Source organism: Bos mutus, chromosome X, assembly GCF_027580195.1.
Source record: "Bos mutus isolate GX-2022 chromosome X, NWIPB_WYAK_1.1, whole genome shotgun sequence".
Taxonomy (NCBI): Eukaryota; Metazoa; Chordata; class Mammalia; order Artiodactyla; family Bovidae; genus Bos; species Bos mutus.
Genome location: NC_091646.1, coordinates 41,385,522 through 41,401,210, shown reverse-complemented (window position 1 = coordinate 41,401,210; position 15,689 = coordinate 41,385,522). Strand labels below are relative to the sequence as shown.

The 15,689-nt window shown below is 34.6% G+C and overlaps 1 protein-coding gene across 3 annotated transcripts in view; it reads left to right on the top strand.

Annotated features, from left to right (window-relative positions):
- Positions 1–15,689, top strand: part of NRK (Nik related kinase) — a 127,991-nt gene that overhangs the window by 81,324 nt on the left and 30,978 nt on the right. For all 3 annotated transcript variants that reach the window (XM_070365895.1, XM_070365894.1, XM_070365896.1), the window contains exons 12-18: positions 1,478–1,541; positions 1,957–3,124; positions 5,129–5,236; positions 8,460–8,527; positions 10,670–10,764; positions 13,266–13,363; positions 14,774–15,135. In XM_070365895.1, coding sequence (XP_070221996.1) covers positions 1,478–1,541; positions 1,957–3,124; positions 5,129–5,236; positions 8,460–8,527; positions 10,670–10,764; positions 13,266–13,363; positions 14,774–15,135 — 1,963 coding nt within the window. The remainder of the gene's footprint in view (positions 1–1,477; positions 1,542–1,956; positions 3,125–5,128; positions 5,237–8,459; positions 8,528–10,669; positions 10,765–13,265; positions 13,364–14,773; positions 15,136–15,689) is intronic.

Sequence of the window (15,689 nt, the reverse complement as noted above, 5' to 3'; positions counted from 1 at the left end):
GCTTTTCCACAAATATACCATGTGCTTTTAATTCATTATCTCTTACCTCACCATATATATATATATATATATACACACACACACACACACACACACACTTAAGATTATAAATTTTTGCCAGTTCATCTAGCATGTGTTCATATTTAGAAAGGCCTTTGAAAGCCTCAAGAAGAATTTTATGATGTGCTAATTTTATTTTAAGAAAACTAACTGGAGAAATAAACACAAGATAAAATCTATATCTTATTGTTCTTTCTCATCTAATATGTTAACTCCAATTAGATAAATGGATTTATGATTAATCACTTATTGACTGCTACTTTTGATGTAGTATCAGTGAACTGCACATAGTTGATTTTATGTATTAATCTCCAACTTTAAGATGTAGTTAACAAAGCACAATTTATGCAAATAAAATTAAGCTTCTAGATATTAATGCCAAAAATGACAGGATGGTTATTCATCAAATCCAGAGGAAACTACTTAGAAAGTTCCAACTTTATAGGTTATATGCCATATTTTGCATTTAATTTAGGGCACCATATGCAGAGTTGAGTGATAGTGGAATGGAAAGTGGGGAGCCTGAAAAAGATAGTAAGCCTTCTCAGATGCACTATAGGATTGATTGCAGCCAATCTTCTTCTATCTGCATAACTATACATATCTTATTTTGGAGTGAGAAGCAGAAGGAATTAGTGTATTTAACCATGGTAGAGAATTTATTGGACCAGCATCATCATAAAAGTCGACCAATCTCAAATGGGTGCAGAAAGATACCACATCTAGTTGAGAATTCACTAATTTCCAGAGTTGCAAAATTTCCAAAATGTAATCTGCAGAAAAAGTCACATTTATAGAGAAATTGATGGACGATGTCAATATAGTTGGCCTAAACTTTGTAATATAGGAAATTTAAAATAAAACTCTTTTGTCTGTAAGTGTCTGTATTTCAGTACAGCACAGGTGACAGGAAAGATGCCAAACATTTTCAGTGTGTTAGTTGTAAAAACCAGAATTTAGATTTTTGCCTTCTCACTGAAAGGACCAAAGATCCTGATCCTCATTTTCAAGATCCTCATTGAAAGGACCAAAGATAGGTGTGGGCCCAAACCATAAAGTCCTTCCATCCATAGTACACACCTGTAAGCCATGCTCACCAACCATCTAGAGTTTCTCTTTGTCCCTTTGTCCCTTTACCTTTTTCAATTGTTTCTCTTTAGAATTGCAGCAATCAGATTGCTATTTTGTTTTCCTATACAGAGAGAAATTAGTCTCTGTGGAGTAACTGTGCTACAAAAGGAGGCCTAGGAAGGAGGATATTGTCTACACCACCAGTAGATGTGATGTGAAGGGTTACGGCCCTTTTGTCCTTGTAAATTCACTCAGCATCCTGAGCAGTAAAGGGTGCAAATTGACTAAGGTGGATTTATTAATTTCTGTTGATTATTATGCATTATTTTTTTCTATTTCATAAAAGGAATACCTCTGATCTTTGAAAGAGAAGAAGCTATTAAGGAGCAGTATACCATGAGAAGATTCAGGTGCGTTAGATAACTTACATATATAATTTGATGTTAGCAATTCATGTAAGACAGTTGATTCCCTATTGTTGTATTTAACTCAAATAAACTTAATCCTTTTTGATCAAATAAAACAGATCTCTATTTTCAAGAGATATTTGAATGGAAATGTTGAGGAAAAAATTTTATTACTACTCAAAGAGTCCTTAATTTCTGACAATATAATGATCAACTAGATTATCAGACCATTAATATTGAATATATTGCTAATGTAAAGACTTTCAAACATTACAGGAATGATTCAATAAAGATGTAGTGGAAGTATCTTTATTGCAGAAAAATGTTAATCTTTTAAAAATAAAAGGAACTCCCCTGAATGACATCACTCTACTGACAACACTAACTGTATGGCAACCATTTGTACATTTATTTCTAGGGGACCTTCTTGTACTCAAGAGCTTCTGAGACTGCCTACCAGCAGTAGATGCAGACCACTTAGAGTCCTGCATGGAGAACCCTCTCAACCAAGGTGGTTACCTGACCGAGAAGAGCCACGGGTTCAGGCCCTTCAGCATCTCCAGGGAGCTGCCAGGGTGTTCATGCCACTACAGGCTCAGAACGGTACACCTAGGCCTCTACAGGGGCAAGCCCAGGCACCTCAGCGACTACAAGGGGCTGCACAGATGTTCATGCCACTACAGGCTCAGGTGAAGGCTAAGACATCTGTGCCCCTTCAGATGCAGATGAAGGCACCTCCACGACCACAGAGGACAACCTGGATGTTTATGCCACTACAGGCTCAGGTGAAGGCCCCTAGGCCTCAACAGGTACAGACCCAGGTATCCAAAAAGCAGCAGGCTCAGGGCCAACCCCAGGCATCCGGAGAGCCCCAGGATCTGGATCAGGTACCAGAGGAATTTCAGAGGCAAGATCAGGTGCCTGAACAACAGCAAAGACGTGGCCGGGTCCCTGAACAACAGCAGAGGCAGAACCACATACCTGAACAGCCGCTGCAGCAGAATGGGGCACCCGAACAGCCAGAGGTACAGGAACAGGCTGCAGAGCCTACACAGGCAGAGATGGAGGCAGAAGAACCTGAGTCATTACGAGTCCATGCCCAAGTGTTCCTGCCCCTACTGTCACAGAACCACCACGTGCTGTTGCCACTCCATTTGGATACTCAGGTGCTCGTTCCAGTAGAGGGGCAAACCCAAGGGTCACCTCAAGCACAAGCCTGGGCACTAGACCCCACACAGGCAGTTGGCTCGGTTCAAGCACTCATAGAGGGACTATCAAGAGATTTACTTCGAGCACCAAACGCACATAACTCAAAGCCGCTTGGTCCACTGCAAATCCTGATGGAAAACCTGGCATCAGACGTGTTTTACTCTCAACCAGAACAAGCACGGAAGAAAAAATCAAAAGTTTCTAGTCTAAGGCAGGCACTGGCAAAAAGACTATCACCAAAGAGGTTTCGGGCAAAGTTGTCACGGAGACCTGAAGCGTTTGAGCTCTCAGATTTAGAAGCCCATAGGCAAAGGCGCCAATGCAGATGGGAGGATATCTTTAATCAGCATGAGGAAGAACTGAGACAAGTTGCAAATGTAAGGGTTTCTGATATTTTTCCTAAGTCACATATGCAGAAAAAATATGCTAGTTCATACTCAGGTGATCCCTCTGTAAAAGCAAATGAAATAAATGTTCATTGTGTCTCAGAGAAGATTAAATAATTTGGGTTTCAAGTAAATTATCCTGAAATTTCCAAATAATTGTGACTAAATTTGAGAAAGAAAGATTTGTTTGAATGATCCAGTTATTTGCTTAATATCTCTTTAGTGATATAGCTTTCATTATTAGTTAATTTTCTACCTATTATTTCCTTAACCAACATCATATGCACACTTAAAGGTACTATTTTGGATATTTAAAAATTACTTTCATAGGTCAAAATTAAAAATATAACTCATTAAAATAAACACAAAAATTCAGTTTTGTTCTTCTAATCTCTAAGTAAGTTTATTTTGCGCTTTCCTCCCATAGAATGCTGAACATACTATTTAAGAGAATTGCACTCATTTTTGTACTTTAGGATGTTAAAGGTTAAACATTTTGTACATGCTTACCATAAATATGACTTGTCTCACTTATTTTCCACCCATTTTACATCAATGAAGTACCTGCATAGAACATGGCACAAGTTACAAATTCAAGTTAATAAAACTTCATTCTTCAAAATTCCCTAATATAAATAGATATATAGATAATTTGGCTGGAGTTGGTGGATTCAATCTGGCAAATCTAATCTGATACTGAAGGGTTTATGGGCTTCATAAGCAAATTAAAGAGGTCAAAAATACCAGGAGAGCAGTCGTTTTCTAATACTTCACAGTATCTGTTTATATAAAAGGAATCATTGTGAAGATCCTAAATTAAACCCTGCTATCAACATCCATTTATCAAATAATAATTCATGTAGTTATTACAAATCAACCTTGTCTGAATGTCTCAATAAGGGAGTGTTTGGTTTGTGGCCATTGTGTTAATTGAGCAAATGCTGTTTCCCAGACATGTTTAACAAGAGAAAAAGTAAAAGCAACAAGAGAAGCAAGACCCAAAAGGGGAAATGATTGTCTGGTCCCCCAAATCTGACAGTTACGAAGCACAAGAAACCAAATAGAGAAGGGGTTGCAAGAGTGCAAGTGCTAATATTTGCCAGACATTAAGCAATCTAAAATGCTAATGACTGTTCCCAATGAGCTCTAGGAACAATTGGATCTAATGGCTTTTGCATTTTTTAAAAAGACTTTTATGCATTCCTGCAAGACTCATGGTATTAGTAGCATAACACATTACTTATTGCCTTTCAGTGTTTTAAATATTTATGTAAGAAGCCATTCTAAAATGGAAGAAAAAGTCACTAAATAATAGCTACTAATCCCATGAACCTAGGATCTTGTATAGGCATTCCTGCCTTTATGTGTAACTATCAAGGGAAATACAAAGAAAAAGAAAATTCTTGTTGTTGTAATCAAGTCATAGGTCTTTCAAAATACTTGAAAGTTTATTAGAATTTAAAGATGTATGTGTGTATTTCAACTCACTAGAAAGAAAGACAACACATTTCCATTATTCCCTTTGTATTGAAGAAATGCTGATTGGCTTAAATGGGAAAACAGAAACTTACCTAAACTCCTAGGACTCAAAGAGAAATATTTGCGGTGCTGTATTGCAGATTGTCCATTGCTCAGGAGGACCAAACTTTGTAATTATAACCACTCATTAAATGTTAGAGTTTTGGGTTCATGAGTTAAGCTTTAGACCAGAGATTTTTAACCTGGGTCTAATAAGTGAACTGCACATGGTCAATGACCCCCTAAAATATATGAAGAGACATGTGTCTTTCTATATGCATTTTTCTACAGAGAATCTGTAGCATTACTCAGATGCTGAAAGGGATGCAGAACCAAAAACTACTAGAAACTACACTTAAATCAGTTTGAATATTGAAAAATTGTTTTTTTTTAATTGAACAGTAAGATGATGATAATTGCTGCTATAATTTACAGTTTAACAGCAAGTAAGATATTTATTTTCCTTTTTGTTTCAAGGACAAAGAAGATGAATCATCAGACAATGATGAAGCATTTCATTCGATTCAGGCTGAAGTCCAAATAGAACCATTGCAGCCATACATTCCAGAACCTAAAGAAAATGAAGTAAGTCTCTCAATATGAGTTACTGTGACACTAATAAGTGCTTGGAACAATGGTTCTTAACTTTTTTGTCTCAAAATCTCTTTATACTCTTAAAACACTGAAGACCCAAAAAAAGCTTTTGTTTACTCAGATCATGTCATTGAATATATAATGTATTATAAATTAAAACCAAAAATTTTAAATGTCTATTACTTTGTTTAAAAAGTAATAAAACTATTAGATGTTAATATAAGAATCAAATTTTAGTGAAATAACAATTCTCCATCTTGCTTAATAGAAAACAGCTGTATTCTCATATCTGCTTCTGCATTCAATCTGTTACCATATGTTGTTTGAAAAGAAAATGTGAAAGTGTTAGTCACTCAGTTATGTCTGACTGTTTGCAGCTCCATGGACTGTAGCCTGCCAGGCTACTCTGTCCATGGGATTCTTCAGGCAAGAATGCTGGAATGGGTAGCCATTCCCTTCTCCAGGGGATCTTCCCAAACCAGGGATCAAACCCAGGTCTCCCACACTGCAGGCAGATTTTTTACACTCTGGGCCACCAGGGAAGCCCAAAAGATAGACTGATACCTGAATGGGGACATGAACCCTGGACCATCAGATTAAATGTCTAATGCTCTACTGACTTAGCCATCCAGGCCAACTGTTGAAGTATATGAGTAAACGCTAGCTTCTTACATATTTGTGGTTGAACAGGGAGAATTTCCAGATTTTTCAGATAATTGTGCATATTATTTGATAATACACCACAACTAGAGAAGTGGAGTCTAAAACCATATCAGTGAGATTTTGGATATTCAATAATATTAAAATCCATCTAATCAGCTATGAATAGATGTTTTGCTAATACACAATTTTATATCTTCATGCATTGATCAGTTGGAAAATATTGGTTCACTGTGTATGTGGTTCTTTCCAAATATACATTTTATTTCACACCACCAAAAATGGCATTAATTAATATCATCAACTTCATCATAAAATTGAGTATTGATAAGCTGTCAAGTGCACAGTGATATATGAGTCTAAAATTTTAATTTGTTATTGAAAGCTCAGTTTTATCATTGTTAACAAATAACATCAATTGTTTTTTCCTTGATTTGACAGGCTTACTTCATTGATTTTAAATAAACTGCCTGCCAGATACCCAAGTTGAATAATCAGTTTGTCTCATCAGTCATTCTTTTAAGTAAAAATTTTGCCCATGAAAAATTCAGTAGTTCAGCTTATATCTCTTTCTGAGATGTAGATTATGACAGGGTCTGGCTCATTTTAACCTATCGTTTATTTTCTTAGATTTATGGGAATAATCATGTCAGTCCTGGTGTCCAGGTTGACTTTTGTTTTCACAAGTTTTTTAATAACTATTTAGTACATGGTATTGGAGAGGAGTGTGGACAAGGTCCTGTCATTATAGACAGCATTCCTTACAGATATTAGTAGCTATCTAAAACTTTTTTGGTCACTAAGTGCAGATAGGTGGATTGGTGAAGAACTCAGACATTCTTGTTTTATTAATAGTGAATCATTGCTACTCTTAATCAGGACAAGCACCCAAGATCACTATCTATTTCTTTCAAGATACTTCACCGTAGTCTATTATGATGTATGCTATGGACAGTTATCCTTTTTAAATAAGTTATTTCTGATAATAACAGTCTCTTGAAATGAATAACAGAGCACTGCTTTATCAATAATAGTTAGTGGCAGAAAGAACATATGCTGGATTGTATTATTTAATTACAAGAGGCAATATGTCCCCCTCTCTGCCTTATTAAATGATGACTTTACTCTTACCCCAGATGATAATTATTACATAAGCATGATACATTAAACCCAAAATATAATGAGCTGTATCTGATTGGTTTGGAATACATCATTTGCCTTAATATATGCTATTCTTACTAATCATTTTCTTCTCCCCAATTTTCAGAAAAAATACATTCTATTCATATTAGTCATTAGCCTTTCTTATTATTGACCTTTATCTCTAATTTTGGCCTCTGGTTAACTAGTTTCAATAAACTTTCAAAGATTAGCTTCATGAACCAAGAGGCCTGGACTGAGTCAGTATGATGCCAGTTATCTGAATCAAAAGTGGAAACAGTCAGTCAGATGCTTATCCTGCATACTGCCAAACATCTGGTTGTATTGGAAAACATTCATTAGTAAAACACGTGAACGATTGACAACATTTTTCATTTCTAATCTATCTGTTGGAGTATTAAGAAAACCTCGATAGGTCGCTACATAAGAGGAAAAAAATAGCATAGTAAGGTTAATATGGTTTCTAGAAACTATAGAATGATTTCATCAGCATGAAAATACTAAATTTATTTTTCATTGTAACATTGAATTTTCCTTTCTAAAGAATCTAGTGTGACTGCCTTGTTGAATGTCAGAATGACCTATTTGAGGGGGGTAGTTAAAAACTATTTTGAGTAGAAACCTAGAGATATAAAATTAAATGAGGCAAGGCAACACTTCATGGCCCTATATACTAATGTTGGCAGAAAGTGAATCTGTACCACAGATGGAAGTGGGCTCCTTATATGTGCTCTTAAGTCTTTTGCTATATTAGATGATGAATAATTGATAAAATAAAATTAATTTATTTAGAATTGAAAAGTGTTTCAAACACTGATTATGATATGATAAAAGGACATGCTTCCTTAAAGATTTAACACTTTAAACTCTTGAGACATTTGAATAATGTATGCGTATATGTTACAACTTTTGAAAATTTAGTATTAGCTTAGAAGGGTTAGTGGGTGAAAAATTTGAATTTCAATTCTGGGCAAGAAGTTTGAACTTGATATAAAAAGTAATATGATAACATAAAAGGAACAGTAAATTATCAGGTGGGAGGCCTACAGTCTGATTAAAGATATTCTTTGACTTGATGTAAATACTTAGAAAAGTCATCTTCCATCTCCAGGATATAGATTCCTCAATAATAAAATAAGGGTGTTTGATTATATGATCTCCAGAATCTGTTGTTATACTAAAATTCAAGGCTATATTCAAAGATTTTGGTTAAGCATTTCTAATGTCATACTATAAGTAATTAGGAAAATGTGAGTTATTTATGAAAATCAGATTTTATAAGTTGGGTTTTTAAGAAAATATCTCTATGTGAAGAATGACATTTTCACATAAATTAATAACTCAAAAAATTTATGATTGAGAATTCTACTGAAGTTTTGCATTTTATCTCAAGGTTCAAGAGAGATCTGCTTCTATGCCTCACAACAAGGATCGTGTACATCGTGTCAAGTTCTCTTCAAGGTATGTATCTCTGATTTCTATATTCAGATTACTCTGATTTACTATCATATGGAATATTAATGCTTATTTATTTGACACTAGGTTCTATGTAAATTCAAAATTAAAATATTAGTGACAACATAGTCATCAATGATATCACTGGCCCATGTTTAAAACCACAAAACTGCAACAATCCATTAACTAGATCTTTCATATTTGGACATACTGCAATTTCAGTGTTATTTAGTTTGATGATTAGCTGGTAAGATTCACAATTTAATAGAAGGAACAACAGTGAATTCTTGAAAAGCTTTCAGTTAGTAATTTACAATAAAAAGATGTGATATTTTAGTGTATCAGGTATACTTCAATTACATATTTTATCATATACAACATGTACTACATGATAAAACACACATACAATTGATAACCTCAGCAATTGATAACTTCAATTACATATTTTATCATGTAGTACAGCTAATGCCACAGAATGGGCAAACCTGAAATGACTTCTGCTGCTGCTGCTAAGTAGCTTCAGTCGTGTCCAACTCTTAGCAACCCCATAGACTGTGCGACCCCAGAGATGGCAGCCCACTGGGCTTCCCCGTCCCTGGGATTCTCAAGGCAAGAACACTGGAGTGGGTTGCCATTTCCTTTTCCAATGCATGAAAGTAAAAAGTGAAAGTGAAGTCCCTCAGTCGTGTCCGACTCTTAGCGACCCCGTGGACTACAGCCTACCAGGCTCCTCCATCCATGGATTTTCCAGGCAAGAGTACTGGAGTGGGGTGCCATTGCCTTCTCTGAAATGACCTATAAGGAAAATCAAATCTAAAACTCAATATTATATCATTATTTTATACCAATCACTGTAATTTTTAACTCTATACTATTGATAATAATCACTAATTTTCAAAGATCATGTTTCATATTTTAGATGTTGTATGCCATGTGTTATGTTTGACTGCTAAATTTTAATATAGATGTTCCTTGAAAATCATACCCCCTCCAACTCCCAACTCATACTAGAGAGAACTTAGCCTATATTCATTCACTTAGTCATTCAGTGAATACTTACTGTATTCAAGATTCTGCACAGTATGGTCAGATGGCATAGAGCTGATAGTATTTAGTATGTATATTCCTGTCTTATTATTTTTTAAAACACCCATGAATTTATGTCATTTAGATTTAACTGGTAGACAGAAATCTTGAAAAAATTTAAAGCAAAATTGGGAACTTTCCCTTACTATGCATTCAGTGAATGAGTTGTCATGATCCTTCTGACAAAAAAAAGAAGGAGAAATCAGTTTAGTTTTTGTGTATCTGTTTCGGCATCATGGGTATAATATAAAATCAGTATGACTATTAAATTGTTAAACATGGGTATATAAAAATTCAATATTGCTTTTAAACTGGTTTTGGTTGTTTTTTAATCACTAAAAGGTTTTTGAATTTATGTATAACATATATATTTACTTTAGATATGGTTACATTTATGAAACAAATTTAACTGAACCTTGAGTCTTTTCTGAAATTCAGGGTCATAGAAAAGACTCTTGTCTGTTCCAGGCCTAAATCAGTAATCAAAGTACTTCCTATATAGAAATTTCAAAGCAACTGTAAAATTTAGTAGTGCTTGTCCAAAGAAACTTTCTAAATATTCCCTGAATTTGAATCCTGAAAACCAAAGTGTCCTATCTATCTATTTATTCATGTATCTAATGCAGGATGACATTAAAAGTAATAAATTCCAAGCATTTGAAATAAGGATGGTAATAGAATATTTAAAATAACAATAACTTAGCTTTTTATCATGTTAAAATCCTCACATACACTATAAATTTATGATTATTGCTGGTTTACCTAGGTAATGATAATGTCTGAATATTAGTTTAAAGAAACTTTATAGAAATTTTTGGAAATAAACATGATATGTGAAGGAAACATACTTGTATGGAGACAGTTTTTTTATATTTTAGAAATTGTTTCTCTTTTCTAGATAAAATAATAGATTTGCAGAAATTGGAAAATATTACTTAAGCTCTACTTCTTTCAGTTTGATATATACCCATATACTTAAAAGTTTGTTGGTCTTGATGTTGAGTTATACATTCCCTTTTTGAATGTTAGGACATGGCACATGCTTTTCTGTCTTTTCATTAGTGTTCCTCAGCGGTCTGTTTTGGAACAAGCTCAGAAGCCCATTGACATCAGACAAAGGAGTTCGCAAAATCCTCAAAATTGCCCAGCAGCATCAGGTGATTCAAAGCACAAAGTTTAAACAGTCAAAACGGAGTTAATGTTTAACAGTTTATTTTGCAAAAGTCAAGAAAGAATTTCAAGAAGGAATGAATCAATAGTGTCAGGGAGGCCAAGTAGGATGAAGACCAAGTCATTGGATTTGGCAGTCCTTTGAGAAATGGAGAGTAATTTTGATGACCTTTGAGAAATGGAGAGTAATTTTTCTGAAGGTTCTTTTTCCAGTTGGGTAGTAGTTAAGAATGTGTCTAGGGAGGTGGAGGGTTGGAGTTCAGCTTTAGTTTCTATACCATGTGTGAAAAATATGGGAAAGGAACTTGAGAGAGGACTCTCCAACAGGCTAAAATTTATAGACAATCTTTAGAATATTGAGATATTAGATGGACTAGTTGTGGGCATGTGTTTTATTTATCAGTTTGTTATTTTACCTCCTCAAAGTAAAACATATACAGTATCTCATAAATGTTAAAAATTAATATAGTTACTTAAAATTAATAAAATCATAGCAAATAGCTTCACAAACTGTGATATGAATTTCAAATAAGTATTTTATGATGTACTTTTGAGAGAGTTTAAATGAATTATAGATTTATGAAATATCAGTATAGACAAAGTCAAAATTATGCCTTGGAACATAAAATCTAGCACTATCTACTTTTAAGCAATTCAAGTAAGTTAAGCATGGGGAAAATGACTGACTGAGTCCCCAGGTCACCTGTAAAAATATAGCATATAGATTTTATTAAAACGTTAATACTTAAATGAATATATAGGTATACTGTATGAAAATCAGATACTCAAAGACCTGAATTTTTAGAGGTCATTCTTCTTCTTAGGAAACTCAGATAGTGATGTACTTTCTTTAAATAAGAGTGTCCCCTTGTGCAGAAATATTATCTTGTGAGAAATAAGACAAGCCTATGTGAAGAGAAACTTTAGCAATTTTTTCCCTCAGAATCTTTCTGGTTTGACCAGGGTTAATTTGCTAATACTAAAGAAGCAACTAAAAATTGAAGATTTATTCATATTGTATATTTTGAAATAAGGAAATTCTGGACTAGGCCCCAAGCAGTTATGAACAGTGGTGGGAGAGAGAAAGGGAGAGTATCTATGTAGATAATAGCTAAGGTTCTTTTCAGCTCTAAAATTCTTTTATTGTGTGTGCTACATAGATGATTTGAAGTTCCTATAATATTACATACCTCATAATACAGGAAATCAGAAAACCTTACTACAAATTTGCCTCAAAATCTCATACATTCACTCAAACTTCTTACCTAGCCTAATGACACACCAAAACACTTGCAAGAAAATAGTTTTCTGCAGAAAGGTAATAAACTGCAAAGGTACAACAATGTCAGAAGGCATGAACACAAATTGTAAGATGTGTTCAGTATAATATCCTCAAAAGATAGTAATATTTTCAAATACATGCTTTTTGGAGTTTTAGTGTCAGTATTTTGGCTATATAAATATCAAAGCTGCAAATAAAAGAGAGAGAATACTATTTATCTTCAAAATCCAAGCACCCAAAAACAATACATAGGGACTTGAAGGTCCCCTTAGTGAAGCTTTTTCCAAGTAAACTCACCCAGATCTACTGATCTTTGAACCTAAATATTCTCACCCTGTTTTAACCACGGATGTTATTTACTATACCACAAACCTTAATATAAAAAATCCAGACTTCTGGGCAGAATTGCATTTTAAATGGAAAAATTTACACTATAAAATTGAACTGTGTGTTATGATACAGCTAGCGAAATGTGGCTATTAAAATTAAAACTAAAATGAAAATGAAGTTAAATTTAAAATTCAACCCCCCAGATACACTGGCCATATTTCAAATGCTCAAAAGCTATCCGTGGATAGTGGCTAATGTATTGGACAGTGCAGATACTGAACATTTCTGTTACTGCAGAAAGTTGTATTGCATAGTGCCTCTATAGAAAGGCTCACAGTTTTATAAAAAGGGCTAAGATTTGTCACTTTTCAGTTGTTCATGTCGCAACTGTATTGCAGTTGAGGATATATCATTGAGTGGAAATTGGGGGATTAAGACTGAAGAGTCAACTCTCCTCTTGAAATTTTTGTTTAAACTATCATCTTCTATACACTGTTGGGCTCTTTTTCTACTGGTTATTAGGGGAGGCCAGAAATACCACCCAGCCCTTACTGCTCTTGATGCATTCCCTTTTTCTCATGGGACTATCTGCATACCAGTCTTACTATGTACCTTTTTACACAAAAATATTCAGCAAGTATATATTTAATATTAAAAGCAAAAAAGCCATGTAGTCTAACAGAACAAACTTTGAGTCTCTCTCTACCTGTGAAAACAGAACATAGGATCTTGGCCCCATAAGAATTTATCAAGTGATCTCTCCTGAACGGAAAGAGGCTACAAGAAAAATACCAAGAGACTGAAGTGGTTCACTATAAAAATGAAGATAATGGCTGTGATTACCACTGTTACTAATGTCTTTTTGGCACTCTACAGAATCTTCTTCTGAGGAAGCAAGTCCTGTGATCAGGAGGAGGTCCCAGTCATCACCACCTTATTCTACCATTGATCAGAGTTTGCTGGTTGATATTCATGTAGGTTTCCATCTTAACTCTTAACATATTTATATTTGTTCTCTTTAATCTTCAATTTCTTTTGACTTACATATTTTCATCTTCATTTGAGGGAAAGGTTAAAGTGTTGAGTTTTTAAATTAATCTTTCAAATATAGATTTCTATTGTTATGTCAGCATGCAGAATATGAAATCTAGAAATGACATTTGATATGTAAAAATATTTAATTGATCATAAAATATTTTATTTTCACATTCCAGTATCAGAATATATTTGACAGAGGAGAGATAAAAATCTGCTTGTAGAAGTGTTAGCTCAAATTAAGAAGTACAGTTTAAATGTTCATTTTTTGTCTAATATCATTTCTTAGAAGATGAGGCAATGCATAAAGATTAAAAAAATAGTGAAAAATGAAATGCCTTCTAATTTCATAAATAAAAAGACCTTCTAGTTATTTTATACTTTAATGCTTTCAGATCATTCTGTTTTACTTTTGCAATTACCTCTACCCTACTATACATACACCCCTTTCAGATTGCTCAGAGATTGCTTATAGGACATTATGTGTGTATGTGTGTATGTGTGTGTGTGTGTGTGTGTTAGTCACTCAGCTGTGTCCAACTCTTTGTGGCCACGTGGACTGAGGTCCATGGGATTTTACAGGCAAGAATATTGGAGTGGGTTGCCATTTTCTTCTCCAGGAGATCTTCCCAACCCAGGGATTGAACCTGGGTCTTCTTCATTGCAGGTAGATTTTTTTTAAGGTGGATTTATGTTGGTTTGCTTCTTAGAAGTGTTTGCAGCTGGGAGGGATTGGGGGCAAGAGGAGAAGGGGACGACAGAGGATGAGATGGCTGGATGGCATCACTGACTCGATGGACGTGAGTCTCAGTGAACTCCGGGAGTTGGTGATGGACAGGGAGGCCTGGCGTGCTGTGATTCATGGGGTCGCAAAGAGTCAGACACGACTGAGCGACTGATCTGATCTGATGTTGTATAAAACTAGAGAGGGGAAATTAACACATTAATTTTAAGAGCTATGTGTTAATCCCAATATCAATGGATAAAACAAATGGAAAATAGTGACACTCTTCTGTAGAGTGTCAAATCATCTGTCTTCTTCTCCAACACCAAAACACTCTTCTCCAAAACAAAACTAGAATGTCTAGTTCTCAGCAGGTAAGTAGAGCTAATTAAAAACAAAGTGAGTAAATTTTGTCCTGTGTGATCTAGAAAGGCCATTAAGGATCACAGCCTGAGGTTTGGGTTTTGGCAGCTCATCCTTACAAAAATGTTGGCTCTACCTAATGAGTGAACATCTTCATTTCAGTTGAAAATATATTTTAAAATATTGTCAGCTTGGAAGCTTTCCAATGTAGAAGAAAATGAAAAGCTACTAGAGACTACATTAATCTTTCTTGTGCACACAGGTTCCAGATGGATTTAAAGTAGGAAAAATATCACCCCCCGTTTACTTGACAAATGAATGGGTAGGCTATAATGCACTATCTGAAATCTTCCGGAATGACTGGTTGACTCCTGCACCTGTTGTTCAGCCACCTGAAGAGGATGGTGATTATGTTGAACTTTATGATGCTGGTGCTGATACTGATGGTGATGATGATTCTAATGATGCTTATGAAGATAGTTATGACCATGACAATGGCAGTGATGAGTTGAATGACCAGCTTGATCAGGCTAATGATGTTGGTGAAGACCATTATGATGATGACAATGATGAGGTTATTGATGACAAAGGCAATAATCCTGATGATGCTTCTAGCTGGCCAAGGTTGGTTTTCTTGGATTACTTGCATTGTCCATGTTTCATAATTTCAGAACAATTTGTATCTTTGGTTTACCTTTAAAATTTATCACCAGGAGGGTGAATGAATTGCATTTGCATATTAGTAAATGGTCGATTTTCAATAATAGGTTTTAAATTATTTTATTAAAAATTATTTTAATACAAAACACTTAATTTTGCATTTCTTTTAATATTATACTTTATTAGCATTCAACTCTTTATTAGGTTCTTTATAACTGGGATTATCTGGGTGTTTCTCTTAAAATTAATGCTACTGAATCATTCTGCCCTGTAAAATACAATGAGTGTGATAAATGGGGTGACAAATTAAGTAGTGTGCTTCTTAATAATTGTAAGTTGAAGCCCGGATGTTTAGGGCTTTAGAGAACAAAATCTCTAAATTTGCTGAGCATATTTGATACCCACTTGATAGTTTTAAGCTCCAACTTACTAACATCCTTGAGACTCTGAAAACTGAAGAACTAAATTCAATGCTCATTCAGTTTTATCTTCTTATAGAGTAGCTACTCAAAGTGATA